Here is a 14,639-nt window from a genome sequence, read left to right as displayed (position 1 = left end):
GCGGTGAAGGCGACGCGGATCAGCTCTTATTCATATTTCACTCCCACTCCCACTCCCCCACTCCCCCACCCCCACTCCCCACAATGGGTCTCTCGCTCTCCCGCATATACAGCTCGCTCTCGTCCCTCGCGTTCTGGGGGAAGGACAAGGAAGTCAGGATATTGATGGTCGGATTAGATTCAGCAGGCAAGACCACCATCCTGTACAGGCTCCAGGTGAGCGGCCCCTGTCTCCCCTGCCGCCCGCTGACCAACTCTGCCAGATCGGGGAAGTCGTCTCTACCATCCCCAGTAAGTTCTTCCGTCACCTCTGCATCTTCAGCCGTCGTCGGCCGAGAAGCCGTCGTGCTAGGTAATTCCGCTGGGCAGCACTCAAACGATCATCTCTTGTAGCAATCGGTTTCAACGTTGAAACAGTCTCCTACAAGAACATCAACTTCCAGGTATGGGATCTCGGCGGACAGTCCAGTATCAGACCATATTGGAGATGCTACTACGCCAATACCCAGGTGTGTCGTTTGTGTCCTTCGTGTCCTCACAAAAGCTCGATGACCAACCCAAACAAACTACTAGGCTATAATCTATGTGATTGACTCTTCTGATACCTCCCGTCTCGCCACTTCTCGCTCCGAGCTTCTCACCATGTTATCAGAGGACGAGCTCAAATCTGTGCCCGTCTTAGTGTTTGCAAATAAGCAGGACGTTGAGGGTGCGTTGAGCCCGGGGGAGATCAGTGACAAGCTTGGTTTGGCAGGGCAGGAAAAGGGAAGAGAATGGAGTGTGAGGGGAAGTTGCGCCATAAAGGGCGATGGATTGGAAGAAGGCCTTGACTGGTAGGTTTTCATCGGCAAAGGGGGTGTGTGTAGGTGAAATACCTCTGCTGGTTACTAATGTTTGATTTCAACAGGCTTGTCAACACAATACAGAAATGAGCACCTAGCGCTCCATTGCCACGACTCTAGCATGTATAACATCCCTTCATGTCATCCTATAAGATGTCTTTCGTCCGTTCACAAGCTTTTGTACTCTTCTTTGGCTGCTGCTTTCAAGTCTAGAAGCGCGCGACTGATTACATGCAAAGGTGACCTTTGAACATTCCTCAAGGAATTCTCTTCAAAAGAGAACTGCTGTATAATCTAATCAACTAGCATAATGATTCCACTGGTCTGACTGGTGGAAAAATATATCTATATATACATTTAATACCCCTGACCTTGTGCTCCCCACAGCCTTTGAGAATCGTCATTGCCCCATTGTGCTTGTCCCTGCACATTCCTCCACTGATCTCCTCCTCCTATAGACAAATGCGGCGGCTGACCTATAGATCCCGCACCAACATCCATCCTCATCTGTGACGGTGGCAGTAGCCCTATCGCTGGATTTGCAGTTGCTGACGATAGCCCATTCATGTCACCTGGTGATACGTGACTCTGACTCGAGCTATCTCCATTCTCATGGCCCGTACCCATAAGCATCATCTTAAAGTCCATAACCTGGCCGGTTGCCAGCCAATGCATCAATTCCATTTGCTCCGGCTTCCTTCCTGTACTATTCTGCCAAGCTTCACCGAGTTTTGCCCATGAATCCGCACTGGAGGGATCAAACGTTTGGAGTGGAAAAGTATGCAGAGTGACGAGGTCATTTCGCCGTTTCATAGGCTGTCCAGATGACATGGGCATGGATATGGGTGGTGGTTGATGTTGCAGCGCACTAGAAGGGGGAGGAAATGGCGGAGCGACGACATCAGGCGGTACGGACACGTATGGCGGGGCGACGATGGGGGGAGGATACGCTGCTGCTTGGGCAGCACCGGCCTGCTTTGCTCTTTCTTCTCCGTCGGAAACATCTAGCGCCATATCCTCTTCTCCATCGCCCTCCCCGATACCTCGACCTTGACCCAATCTCGCGGCCGGTGGTGGTGGTGGCAGTGGATTGGGTAACGATGCAGCCGGCCGGCGGCGAGGTATATTCATCCGCTGATGACCATTCGTACGTCTATCAGGCGAGCGTGACCGGGAACGATTGTCTCTTTGCCTACCCGCCCTCCAATGATCATCTTGTCGATGTTGGTAATCTCGTTCTCCTCTTTCTTTATCAATGTGTCTAGGTGAACCTCTTTCCCCAAGACCTCTATCGCTGCGAGAAGAAGAGGAAGTATGATACCGGGCTCCAGGGGGCGAGATGGGTTTGGGTTTGGGCGGTGGGATGTACGGCTGTGGGGTGATGACGCCAGACGGAACAGGATGTGGAGGAGGGAAAGGGGGCAATTCATGCAATTCATGCTGCCCGCCGCTTGTAGTTTGACTGTTGCTTGCAAATTTAGCCAATGCCGCCAATTGCTCGTGGTTAATCGCCAACGGTGGCGGCGCTGTTGACTCTTGCGAGGCTACCGCTGCCGCCGCCGACGGAACTGTATGCGGCGAGGAAGAGTGCGATGATGGATCGAAAGTAGAAGGAAGGAGGGCAGCAACGTTGGCTGGAATACCGCTGAATTGCCATGCATTCGGTCAGTCTATACCGGCCTTCTTTTATTATTGAAAAGCACTCGAAAAGACTCACCTCAAGGGTGTATGTGATTTTTCATCCTTGGCCGATTCCTGCTTTTCGATTCCCAACAATTTGGCGACTTCTGGCGGTAATTCGCCCGGTTGAGCCTGTCCGGGCTGCTCGGGTTTGCTTTCTGCCACTTTACGACTACTTTTTGACGACCTGCGTGCATATTTTGCCAGAATGTAAGCGGGTGGCGGATAGGGCGGTGTGGTCGATCGATTATATGGACCTGTGGGGACGGAAAGTGTATGTCTCAGTAACGCGTTCAAAAATGGGTACAAGATGATGCAGTATAATAAAAAAGGGGAAAAGAGAAAATGGGCGACAAGGATGTTCTCTCCTGGCCTGAGGCAGTGGGATCTGGTAACTGTCTTCCCGAGGTCGCTCAGATCAAAACCAACGAGGGGGGGTGTAGATTTGGACGGGGTGGGGCTGGTCTACAAGAGTACTGGGGTTTCTTTGGTAGATACCCGATGCACCTCGTAGAACAAAAGAGCTTCCGCATGCACCCCGTCCCCCACCCCCCTCAAGACAGTCGCTGTCCTCGGTATATACACTCGAGGCTATTGTGTATGCAGGATTGAACGAGACAATTAATCTAGGCCTTCACTTGGCTTTTTTTTGGTTTTTTTTTTGGTCTTTCTTTTGGCTGCAAGCCGCAATGTGAGATGCATGCCAAATGGTTGACGAGGATTTGAGTGACTCTTTTTACCGGACGAGATGAGGATAGGGTATATATCCGTAACAAGCCTCAACTTGCAATCGCCCGCACTGCCGATCAGTGACAGAAAGTAAGAGCAATTGTTTGTCGTCTTTTGCTGCACAAATGCCTACAAGGGTACGTTTACAAGCAACCGTCAAAAGCAGCTGCGTGCCTAATTTGTCCTGGATTGCTGAATTCCTTTTCCACCTCTCCGTCGAGGCACTTGGCCATAACCCCTTGCCAGACTATTGCACCATACAGGATCTCCATTGAAGCCGGAAGAAGAAACAGAAGAAACGTTTGTGAGAGAAGAGAAAGAAAAGATTTACCTGATCCCTTGGGTTCACCGTCCGCTAACGATAAAGGTTTCCGTTCCTTCTTGACAGCCGCACTGTCTGCAGAGTTTGACGGACCAGCCGACGCCACAGCGTTATTCAACTTTACCTTGAGCTCATCTAGACACGGTTGCGGAAAAGTAGCGCCTTTTTGCCAGATGTCAACAATTTTCCGCGTCTTCTCCTAATGACAAACAGACGACACCGCGCCGACGTCAGGACGCAGCACGATATCAAAAAGTAACGCGACGTACCCTGCCCTCGACCCACACGCCGCGTTTGCCATCGTCAATCATGCCGTCGACCCAGCTGGCGACGACGCCCTCCAGCTTGCGCAGCAGACTGGCCTGTGTGCCCTTTCCCCGCTCGTTCGTGAGCTCGGTGCCGACGCCCTTGCTGACTGCCGCCTTTGCCGCGCGTGCGACGGCATCAAAGACATAGAGGCTGGATATCCGGGACGGGGATGCGGGCGGGAGGGCGGCGTTGAGCTTGTAGAGGGTGGTGACGATGCGGTGGTCGTGGGCGACGTTGTGGAGTGCGAGGCGGGAGAGCTGGGAGACTTTCGAGGCCGAGAGGCGGGGGGCGGCGAGGGTGTCGTGGAGGAGGGCGTGGAAGCCGGCGGGGGAGTCGTCCGGGGGGGACATGCTGGTTGTGGACCGTCCTTCCTTTTGCCGCTGCGAGAAATATCAAAGCACGCCCCGGGGATTCGGCGACATGCGCTGTGGCGGGTGACGTCACGGCGGGCTATAAGCGTCGCTGCGTTCTTCCATCCTCCTTTCCCGTCCACACACCACCACGCTAGCCTCGCCGCCATGACAGTAAGCAGCCGCCGCACAGACGCATCCCACGCTCACCCACGCAGCTCTACTACTCCAGTCCGTCGCCGCTCCCCCCCCCGCGCCCCCACTGACAGCCCGCAGTATGCTTCGTCCTCCTCATGGCAGAGCTCTCGCTCTTCTGCACGATCGTCTGCCCCATGCCGTTCGCAATCCGCAAAAAGTACTGCCACGTCTTCGTCCGCCGTCGCCGCTGACCACCCACTGCAGGATGTTCCATTTCCTGAGCGAGAATCCTGTCGTGCGTCCAAGCAGCCTCTGCCAGTCATACAGCGTGCACTGCTAACACCGCTATTCCGGACCGCAGGTAGCGAAAATTCAGTACGGGGTACGTAGCTCACGGACAAGTTTTCCGCACGGACGTAGACGCTAACCCGGCTTGGAAACACTCAAAGCTGAAAATCACATTCATGTACGTGGCCGGTGCAGTGGATCGTCAGCGTTCCTTACCTGCTTGCACAGATTTGTCGCGGTCCTCTTTGTGGACGCCCTTCAAAGGATGGTTAGGATTGCGCAGGAGGGTGAGTCGTTTCGAGTACGAGGCATTTTTCACACTGCTGAACGACCGCCACATCGGCAGGCGCGACGGCCAAGATGAAGCAGGACATGACAGATGCCAGGACCGAGACTAATTAGTGAGCCGCGTGTCCTAGAGACGTTTCATCCCGCTAACAGTAGGAAAAGCGCCGCTCGACGATTCTATGCCCAGCGAAACTGTTCATCTTTTTTCCATTGTGTCGCGGACTGTACTGACCGTTTCCTAGTGTACTTGACCGGTGCTACCCTTTTCCTTTCCCTCCTCCTCGCCCGCGTCTTTTACATCATCCTTGACTTTATCCAAGTCCAAGAAAGCTATACTGCTCTTCAAGCAAAGACGGCCAAGGCCAGTGGTGCGGCTGGTGAGAATGAAGAGTTGAGGAACAGAATTGCCGAGTTGGAGGCAAAAGAGCGTGATTTCGGTAAGCCATAGACGGAGATTACAGGATCGTCCACGGATGCTAAATAAGGCGATTTTTGGTTGGTGACACAGAAACTCTCAAGAAGCAAGCTTCGCAACAGAATGCCGAGTATGGCCGCCTGGCTGATGAGCACAATCGGGCTGTAAGTACTGATCGCCAGATCGTCAGCTCGCTGTACGTATTTTGTTTTTCGGAATCTGACCTGGTTCATTTTTAGGCTGGCGCCGTATCGGACAAGAAGGCAGATTAGATTTGATTGCTTTGGGCAAACTGTTTTAGGCCAATCTGTTTTTTGAGCAAATGGTTTCCCAGATTGCAGGGGAAGAATCCATGGATGTCGCAGAAAGTGTTGTCAATTCGTTCGTCGTGATTATCATGAACATTAGATGAATGACAACGATATGAACCAGGATAATTATCCACTGACAGCGTTGTACAAGCCCATGTGACATTTACTTGGCCCCGCAGCATCACCTTGGATCCTCGTTTTCAGGCAACAGGCAGCTCAAGCCCATAGTGCAACCCACAGTGTTGAATAGTGAATGGAAACAGCTAGGATAAATTGCCGGTTTCCACTGTGTTTCAATCGAGAACATAAAAGTCTACAAGTACTGCCTGCACTTGTAGCTTACAGCGTGTGAAAATACAGACTACATACCAGCTACAGATTTACAAACTCGAGTACCGACTACATGTATTTAATTACAACTTGGTGTCTGGAATTAATTTGGTCGTGCGTCATTTTTTGTATCTTTGTCTACTTACAACAAGTACGTAGTTGTTCATCAGTTTCCACGAATTATCAGCGAAATAGCATCGCATGTTGTCTACCCCCGCTTCGTTGAATCTCATACTAACAAGAGTTCTCTTTCAGGTTTCAGGCATCCAGCAGGGTGTCGCCGGAGCTAGTAGATCCTATAACTCTACACCCCCCGGTTCCTACTGCGCCGCCCCTCTGGCATGTTCCCTGTTCTCCTCCTGTTATTTCGTACCTGGCATAATACTCACCACCCACCCTCCTGTCCTTACCTATCATTTCCACATCCTATGGCCTGCGGTCTGTTATCCTTAAACTAACCACATGTCTGAATGCCCTGCATATCCTTTCTGCTTCGAGTGGCGCTCCGGCATTTCATTTGACAATCCGTTGCTGATTTTCACTTGCTTATTTATTTACTGAGACTGAAAAGCGTCGATCCCTCAAATTCAATAACAAAATAGTAATAAGGCAGGAGACAAGAGCCGGAACGACCAACTACCAACTGTTCATTTTCGCTCCATACCTTATTACGGCCCCCCCGGCCTATCCTTATCTTTGCATCTCAACCATCTGATTCCAGAACAAAAATAGCCATGGGCAAGAAGAATAAAGGGAAGAAGCCGGCGAGCAGCCATTCCCATAACAACAATGACAGCAACGACATTCAGCTTGTCCAGCTTGCACAATTCTCAAAGGTCCTGAGATTGACCGATCCTTGGTCTCAATCCCAATTCAAGGTTGTGCCCTTCGACCAAGGTGAGCTATTCTTTTTGCAACTTGCCCTCTTACCCCAAGACTGACAACCATCAATCATCATGAAGCGTTCTATCTGGTGATTGATCTTGCTGTCGGAGCAATGGATGGCTGGTTTCCAGACGGAGAGGGCGGTAAGCCATGGACAGATGATTCTTCTTCGGCAATGCCTGATTTCTGGGCGGCCAAATCGAAGTGGTGGGGGACAAGTTGGTCTTCTGATCCAACAGTGCGAGGTTTCGCTATTGACAATGTCAAGATGTGGAGGACATGCTAGTGCAGAGGAAAGATTTGTGGATACACCGATCACGATGCATTTGTGATTCATACATTGTTGTTGCTGTGATGGTCAATATTCTTGGAAATGGATAAATACGGCCGCCTCTGCACTAGTCGGATGAAGCCCATCAGAGATCTGACGGCCGTTCTTTAGGCCACTAGTAGAAATGTAAACTTCTATTCCGGTAACACAGGGCATTAATACTCACTTTTTTGTAGCAATCAAAAAGTGATGACTGCATCTTTCTCAACATTATCCTTTCCATCTGCTGCTTATCGGTTTGAGGCTCCCCCGGGGCTTTTGTTAACCCATCAATTTTTTCCTTCAGCTTCCTGATTTTCCTTTTCAGGGATTTTCTATCGCCGGTGGCCTGGATGCAAGCACGGAGAGGTCTTCCACAGTTCGTCTCACAGAATGGACAGACTTGAGGCGCAACAGATGCCATTTGGGGTGGCGTTGAAAGTAAAGATTGAGTGGATATAATATGCACTGCACTGAAATCCCACTGTGGTCATCATAATGGCCCACTTAAAAAATCATGGTGATGATTTGAGCGTACCTTTCAGACGCAGATATGTCGCGTTTACCCTCATTTCGAGTGTCCTTATCAATTGTTAGCTGACCTTGAGCACCAGGCTCGGGCACACTTGAGTGACAGGCATTGGAAGAGGGAGATCTGTTACTCATGACAGCAACGAAACTTGATTCAGGAAAATGATAGTCCTTTTGTAATTTTCCGGCTTTTATCATGAAGCTCTTCAATCTGTCAAGTGTCTCAAGATCCCTACGCTTTATTTCGCACGCACAGTTAGTCAGCTTTGGGATCAAGCGTGGATGTTTGAAAACTGTTGCCTTCTCTTACCTTTTGTCCCTCCGATAAATTCGATTGCTTAATTGCAAGAAAAGCTTTTTCTAGAATTTCTACGCTATACATCCGCTGACAGTCCTGTAACCTGTGGCCATCCTCAAGGCAGTATTCACAGCGGCCAGGCTCACCGCTGCTGTCAGCGACGATAATCTCGGAGGATTGTCGTGAAGACGAGGGAAGTGTCCCCTTGACGGCTTGTGATGACGATAATTGGATAGGCAATCCAGACGGAATTTTCAGAGATGACTGAATCAATGCAGGTTCAGAGGTATGGGCCAGTGGTGCAGGTTCTGAGGCAGAGGCTGCTTCACTGCTTTTGTGAATATCATTTACGCCATTGGTTTGAAGATTCAATTCAGGGAGAGAAGAACCAGTGGAATGCGTCGGAGTCACATGCCCGGGCTGACGTGATACACTAGGGGACCCATTTGATATATGTGCAGATTGAGAGATTTCGACAGGTGCTATTTCAGTAGACAGAGATGGAGTTGAAGCAACGAGCGTTGGCATTTGGACAGGGGAATGCAGGGTCTGCTCGAGAATTTGTGGAGCCAGTGGGATGCTGTGGCCCCCAGCGCTCGTTGTATCAGACCTGTTCTGAATATCTTCCTTCTCTTTGAAAGAGGAAGGGAGCACGGCAGCTCCTGGTCCTCTAATATCGGGTAAAGATACGGTATCTCGAGAGGTTTCATAGCTCAAAAGCGATTTGGCAGCACCACCAGTATTTTCATTGTTCTCCGGGGTCTCAGGAGGCGTAGCATCGGGCAGGATTGCCTGAGCCTCTGGCACATACTTTGGAGGTGCAGGAGGCATAGATACAGTACCTTGAGAGGTCACAGAATTCGAAGATGTTTTGGCAGCATCACCAGTATTTCCATCATTCTCAGAAATCTCAGGCGCTGTAGCTCCACGCAAGATTTCCGAAGTCTCTGACACATACTTTGGAGGTGCAGGAGGCATGGAGGCATATGTGCTTTCTCTATGCCCCGAGCCACTGACTGGAAATGGCGGATCAATGAGAACAGCCGCCTTTTCTGGCACTGCTATCAGAGCAGAAATGTCAGGTATGATGGGCCACCCACTATCCAGTAATCTCTCAACAGCCTCACGTTGCTCTCGCTCCAGAAAATACGGGGTTTGTCGGAAGCGACGAAGATAACCGTCGACATCCGCCGCGATGATACAATAGAGCCTTTTTCTCTTTTCCGCGGGTATTTCGCGTACGCCCAATGTAGCCCAGTGCCCTATGTGATGACCCCAAGCAAGCTCCCGGATTATCAGAAAAAGCCATTGGACGATATTTTGAGCAGCAATGATCTCGATAGGGGGTCTGACACTATGAATTGGAGGATGCGTCTGCCTTGCTTGAGCAAAGTCAACTGGGTTTCTCTTTTTTGAAGAAGAAAAAGTGTCGTTCGCTTCTTCAGGCGCATTAGCGGACAGCATTGATCCAGAAAGCCCTGTCTTGGATAGACTTGAGTATTGCGCTGTGTTATTTTGCCGTGGTTCGATTAAAGAAAGTCCGGGTTGAGCGGGATAAGTCGTTAAGCTTCCAGGAGGAGTTTCACTGGTACTAACGTGAGAAAGCGAACTTCGGGGGCAAACATGTGGTGCCGTGGATTGATTGAAGACATTATCAAGGATCTTTTTGGACCTTTTCCTTTTGACTCCACCTGACGACTTTGCGACTATGGGGTCAATCGATAAGTCGTCTTTCAAAGTTTCCAGGTCTATGTCAGGTATATCAGTTGCAGAGCCATTGTCGCTCAATCCACCATCCATATACTCTGCGTCTGAAGATGACAGTTCAACCCCCTTGCCTTTCCCCTTATTCTTTCTTCTTTTCTTTTCGTCAACTTCGAAATCATCGTCGATTTTATAGACTCCTTCCTTTGACTTCAGCTTTCTCCTAATTCTGCTCTCTTCCATCTCCTTCTGAAGTCGTAGTTGACGCTCAGCTTGAACGGCCACCATCAGTTGTTCCCAGTCCACATCCTCCTCTTCTTCTTCATCTTTCACGGTGTCCTGCACCTCATCATGGATCAACTCGTTTTTATCAGCCTCCCAAATCCTTGAGAATTGGAATGGAACACCTTGCTTTGACTTCATCTGCTTGACTACTCCATTCTTATCCTGTCTCTCACGTTCTGCCATGGCCTTGGCTTCTGCCTCAGCGTCAGCTTCAACCCTGTCAATGAGTTCGTCGACATTCTTAGAGTTGTAATTGATATCAGGTATGTTGATGCCGCCCTGGCCAGAGTACATGCCTTCGACCCCTTTAAGAAACAAGTCCTCGAAATCATTTTCTTCGGTTTCTTTGCCCATTTGTTGGACGACCAGGTGGTCCAATACCATCTTTCTTTTGCCTTTGTTTATGATAGTTTCTGAAAGTGTAAGGTTACCAACCCTTTAGCCTATGTATAACGGATGCGTATAAGTAACAGATGTATTTACCTTCCACGCTTCCTTTGATCATTAACTTGAATACGAGTACCCTCTTTTCCTGCCCGTACCTATACGCTCTCGCAATGGCCTATTCATTCATTAGATTATGACACGGATCAATTCAATACCTTTCTGAGACTTACCTGCTGGTCCTGATGAGGATTGAAATCGGGGTCGTGTAGAATGACTGTGTCTGCGGAGGCCAAATTGATCCCCACGCCCCCAGCTCTTGTTGTAAGAAGAAATATATGATAATCTGAGTTAGGCGCATTGAATTGGTCCATATACTTTTGCCTTTGTGCTTGCTGGGTATCCCCGTCAAGGCGCAGGTGCTTAACATTTTCGCCATATAGGAAATCTTGGACTGGCAAGCCATGTCCGGAATGATAAGCAAAAGCCTCTGTTGAACCAAAATACTTACTCCGGTCCAGTGCCATTTTGAACTATGATTTTCCGTGAGTTATGTCTCCGAATACCATGAATGACCGGCCTACTTGACTAAAGAGTAGAATTCTATGCCCCCTGGCAATCAACTTCGGCAGAAGCAATTTCAGAAACTGGAGTTTCCCGCTGGCGTTGAGAAGCTGTCTATGCTGCTCCTCTAAGGGTAAATCGAATATTTCCAGTTCTGGTGCAGATAGATACGGGTGTTGGCAAACTTTCCTTAGCTACATGAATGAAAATGATAGTGAGACCAATGCGACATAGTGGAGTAAGATGAGGAAGCGCGAACGTACCTCCATGAGGATGTTCCTCACGCTCTTTGCGCGAGCTGTTGAGGCCATGTTGAATAACGAGATGTACTCGAATTACGAGGTGCGGAATGCAAGAGGATAAGTGACGGAAAGGGGGAAGGAGGAGCTTCAGTTCTTCAATATTTCTACGCTTGGCACTGACGCATGAGTATTTATTGATCGTTTGTGATGTCCGTCGGCGCGTCAAAATAAATATAACAATCCCTCATTACATAATATAATAATGCGCCCGTCTGTCCTCTGCTGTCCTCTGAACTAACCGCGTCGTGTAGAATCTTTTTATATGAAACCTTACTTACTCATACACTATAAGATCGTATTTTATGAAATCATAAGAAGCGAAACAATCGAGGAATCTGTCCACAAAGAAGGTCTCATGCCCGCATATCACTGCCAATACACATGCTCTCGTCTTCAAACATCGAGAATAAACCACGACGGGACTGAATGATTTCATTGGCATATATATTGACATCTTTATATCTATTCTATCCAGATTTACTATTTAAATGGTAGTTCCTTTCAGCCTCTTTCGTAAATCAGCCAACTCAGTTTTCAAGCTCTTCGCGACGCTCATCTCTTTCTCAGCGTCACCTTCTTCTAATCCCTTCTTGATCGCTGCTAGCCTCTTGCCTTGAGCCTCCACCTTTGCCTCCAACTCCTTCTCCTCAGGAGTCTTCTTCGCATCAGCAGCAGCCTGAGCAGCCTTTTTTTCTTTCGCAAGTTGGGCTCTGCGAGCTTCGTGCGCAGCCTTTTTGGACTCTGCGTCGGTATCCTTGACTTTCGGAACTTTCCCGCCTTCGGGGTGACCGCCTGGACCTGGTGGCGCAACGTGATCTGCTACCACAGCATCTCCTCCGTATTGCCTTTGCCATTTCTTCTCCTGCTCTCCATTGACGTTATCGATCTTCTTAAATAAATATTCGGCTTTACCCAAAACATGTCCGGGAAGAATATCAATAGAGAATTTAGTGGGCAGGGATCGGGCAGGAGCGTTGAGTTGCCGCAAGATACCTTCAGATGTGTTTGGCATAAAGGGGTGGAACACCACGCTCAGGACATAAATGAGGTTTACAGCATTGAGCAAAACCTCGGCACATCGCTTGGGGTTGCTTGCGAGAAGGGCATTGTCCAAAGAATTTTCTTGAAGGTATTGGTTACCACGAGCAGAAAGAGCCATTGCCGTTGCAAGACCACCGCGAAGTTTAGTGTCATCCATTTGCTCGCGGTACTCTTTGAGGCGGGTGTTGACATCAGTCACAAAATCAACGTCTAGAGAATCAGCAGGGGGAGCAACTTCGCCACCGGCGAAATCTTCCGGACCGGGTACCTTAGAATCGAGTTTCGCGTTGATGAATTTGACCACCTATTGACATTAATTCAGTAAAAGTCTCTCTTTTTTGCCATAACAGACTCACTCGGTTGACAAAGTTGCCCAGATTGGCCAAAAGCTCATTGTTGTTAGCGGCAATGAATTTGGACCACAAAAAGGAGGAGTCGCTGTTCTCCGGTCGTTGAGAGATGAGATAATACCTCCAAATCTCAGGAGGCTGTCCTGTCTCTCGAGCATTGTTGCCGAACACACCAACGTTCCTACTCTTGCTGAACTTTGTATCCTCATAATTCAGATACTGAGTGCTGGAGATGTTATGAAGCATGGTCCAGCGTTCTTCGGTACCAAGCAGCATAGCCGGAAAGAGAACGGTATGGAAGTAGACGTCTATACGCTGTCAGCGTTATTGAGTCACTATCCATCAATGAACTGACTGTCTTTGCCCATGAATTGATAGAGCTCTACATTGTCAGGATTCTTCCACCATTTTTCCCATTCTTCGGTATAGGTTGCTGTGATCGAAGGATAGCCGATAGGAGCATCGAACCAAACGTCTACTGCGAGTAAGCAAATGGCAACAAACGAGGATAATGATCTTACAGATTACCTTGCCTTCCATGGCCTTATCCTCCTCTTCGTCTCCGACTTTCGGAACTTCAACACCCCATTTCAGATCTCTCGTCACGGCACTAGGCCTTAAACCTTCTCCTAGCATCCTCGGCTCCACAATCTCACCCTTTTCAGTGATGACCGCATTTGTTCCCCACTTTCCCTTGACACGGGCTTTTTGCATCCACTCAACCAGCCGAGGCTGGAGCAGGTCTAAACGATAGCAGGCATGAGTAGAGGGTCGAACAGAGAGGGTGTGTGCCTTGTTGCGTTTGCAGCGAGGGTTAAGGAGTTGAGTAGGGGATGAAAAGGTGAGCGAGCACTTGTCACACTGGTCACCTCGGGCATCCTGCGCTTGATTAACATTCTATCCAAATGTGATGTATTTGATATGTTTGCTCACATCATAGCCGCAGTTGGGACAGATGCCTTCCACAAAGCGATCAGCCAAAAAGAGCTTGTCATCTACACAATAAGTCTGGTCGGTGGTTTCCAGACGGAAAAGGCCGTTATCATGGAGACGTCTGTAAATTCCCTGGGTGATCTCAGTATGTTCCGGAGACGAAGTACGCCCCCATTTGTCGAAGCTGATCTGGAACCACCTACAGCATAGATCATCAGTGACGCACTAATAATCACGAGGAGACTCGTACTCGTAAATCTCTGTATGCAATTTGTGGAATTTGGTACAGAGTTCGTATGGGGTGACACCTTCTTCTAAGGCCTGATGTTGTTAGGGAGATAGAGATATTAAAGATTCAAAGCTATACCTTCGTCTCCGTAGCGGTTCCATACTCGTCGGTTCCGCAAATCTACAATACATATTAGATATGCTGTGGATGACATGACAGAGGCGCAAGCTCACATAAAGGGTCGGTACGTTGAGTGTCCGATTGTATCTCGCAAAAACGTCCGCGGAAAGAGTAGAGCTGTAACGATAAGCAACCAGTACTTGCATGGTTTGCAACTGGATGGCCGCTCACCCGATGATGTTGCCAAGGTGTGGTACGTTGTTCACATCTAGTACCCGCCAGGTCATTCACATTTCTCCACCCTCCAGTATACCAAGGACGTGTAAAAGTGACTTACAAGGTAACGCAGAAGTGATAAGGACGTTTCTTTGTCCGTCCTTTGGGAGGCTCGAGGTAAGTCAGCTCGAGCTCTTGAAATCTGTAGCCTTTCAATTCAACGACGTACACTGGGCCCTTAGAGGGGTCATGGACCTCCATGAGGAGACCTTCGGCTTCTCTGATATTCCGGACAGACATGATATGTGCCAGTAGTCGTAAGTTGAAGAGAAGTAGAAAAAGAAGCCGAGACAGTGCAAGAAAAAGGAAAAGTGCGAGTCGCGCGGCCAGTTGCTATTATTAATTACTTCTTGCTCGAGCACGACGTCTTTTATTCGGGCTACTCGGGACTAAATTCTCCCATTATCTTCCACGTCATAACTTCTG

General features: G+C 49.1%; 5 protein-coding genes across 5 annotated transcripts; 2 read left to right on the top strand and 3 right to left on the bottom strand.

Moving 5' to 3' along the window:
- Window positions 1-50: 50 nt before the first annotated feature.
- CND04290 (small monomeric GTPase, putative) lies at window positions 51-1,089 on the top strand. The gene is made up of 5 exons (XM_570123.2): window positions 51-215; window positions 263-290; window positions 393-508; window positions 573-832; window positions 907-1,089. Exons 1-5 carry the CDS (start codon window positions 84-86, stop codon window positions 929-931), a joined length of 561 nt encoding a protein of 186 aa, XP_570123.1. The 5' UTR covers window positions 51-83; the 3' UTR covers window positions 932-1,089.
- A 4-nt stretch (window positions 1,090-1,093) lies between these two features.
- CND04280 (hypothetical protein) lies at window positions 1,094-4,217 on the bottom strand. Its single transcript, XM_570125.2, has 4 exons — window positions 3,842-4,217; window positions 3,582-3,771; window positions 2,559-2,778; window positions 1,094-2,486 (listed from the first exon to the last, which is right to left on the bottom strand). The coding sequence occupies exons 1-4, from the start codon at window positions 3,881-3,883 to the stop codon at window positions 1,199-1,201; spliced, it is 1,740 nt and encodes a 579-aa protein (XP_570125.2). The 5' UTR covers window positions 3,884-4,217; the 3' UTR covers window positions 1,094-1,198.
- Window positions 4,218-4,384: 167 nt separating this feature from the next.
- On the top strand, window positions 4,385-5,802 carry CND04270 (endoplasmic reticulum protein, putative). The gene is made up of 12 exons (XM_570127.1): window positions 4,385-4,405; window positions 4,450-4,462; window positions 4,508-4,586; window positions 4,634-4,664; window positions 4,731-4,751; window positions 4,819-4,835; window positions 4,886-4,944; window positions 5,004-5,058; window positions 5,108-5,139; window positions 5,188-5,382; window positions 5,454-5,524; window positions 5,600-5,802. Exons 1-12 carry the CDS (start codon window positions 4,400-4,402, stop codon window positions 5,630-5,632), a joined length of 612 nt encoding a protein of 203 aa, XP_570127.1. The 5' UTR covers window positions 4,385-4,399; the 3' UTR covers window positions 5,633-5,802.
- A 392-nt stretch (window positions 5,803-6,194) lies between these two features.
- Window positions 6,195-11,371, bottom strand: CND04260 (hypothetical protein). Its single transcript, XM_024657058.1, has 9 exons — window positions 11,226-11,371; window positions 10,983-11,156; window positions 10,910-10,931; window positions 10,632-10,852; window positions 10,498-10,576; window positions 8,038-10,427; window positions 7,735-7,964; window positions 7,384-7,669; window positions 6,195-7,332 (listed from the first exon to the last, which is right to left on the bottom strand). The coding sequence occupies exons 1-9, from the start codon at window positions 11,271-11,273 to the stop codon at window positions 7,303-7,305; spliced, it is 3,480 nt and encodes a 1,159-aa protein (XP_024512628.1). The 5' UTR covers window positions 11,274-11,371; the 3' UTR covers window positions 6,195-7,302.
- Window positions 11,372-11,682: 311 nt separating this feature from the next.
- CND04250 (conserved hypothetical protein) lies at window positions 11,683-14,529 on the bottom strand. Its single transcript, XM_570588.2, has 11 exons — window positions 14,383-14,529; window positions 14,275-14,324; window positions 14,169-14,205; window positions 14,051-14,114; window positions 13,956-13,997; window positions 13,839-13,909; window positions 13,589-13,787; window positions 13,177-13,534; window positions 13,011-13,130; window positions 12,662-12,963; window positions 11,683-12,609 (listed from the first exon to the last, which is right to left on the bottom strand). Exons 1-11 carry the CDS (start codon window positions 14,451-14,453, stop codon window positions 11,749-11,751), a joined length of 2,175 nt encoding a protein of 724 aa, XP_570588.1. The 5' UTR covers window positions 14,454-14,529; the 3' UTR covers window positions 11,683-11,748.
- Between the last annotated feature and the right edge of the window lie 110 nt (window positions 14,530-14,639).

This window comes from Cryptococcus neoformans (assembly GCF_000091045.1).
Source record: "Cryptococcus neoformans var. neoformans JEC21 chromosome 4 sequence".
NCBI classification, from domain to species: domain Eukaryota; kingdom Fungi; phylum Basidiomycota; class Tremellomycetes; order Tremellales; family Cryptococcaceae; genus Cryptococcus; species Cryptococcus deneoformans.
This window is presented reverse-complemented; position numbering and strand designations above follow the sequence as displayed.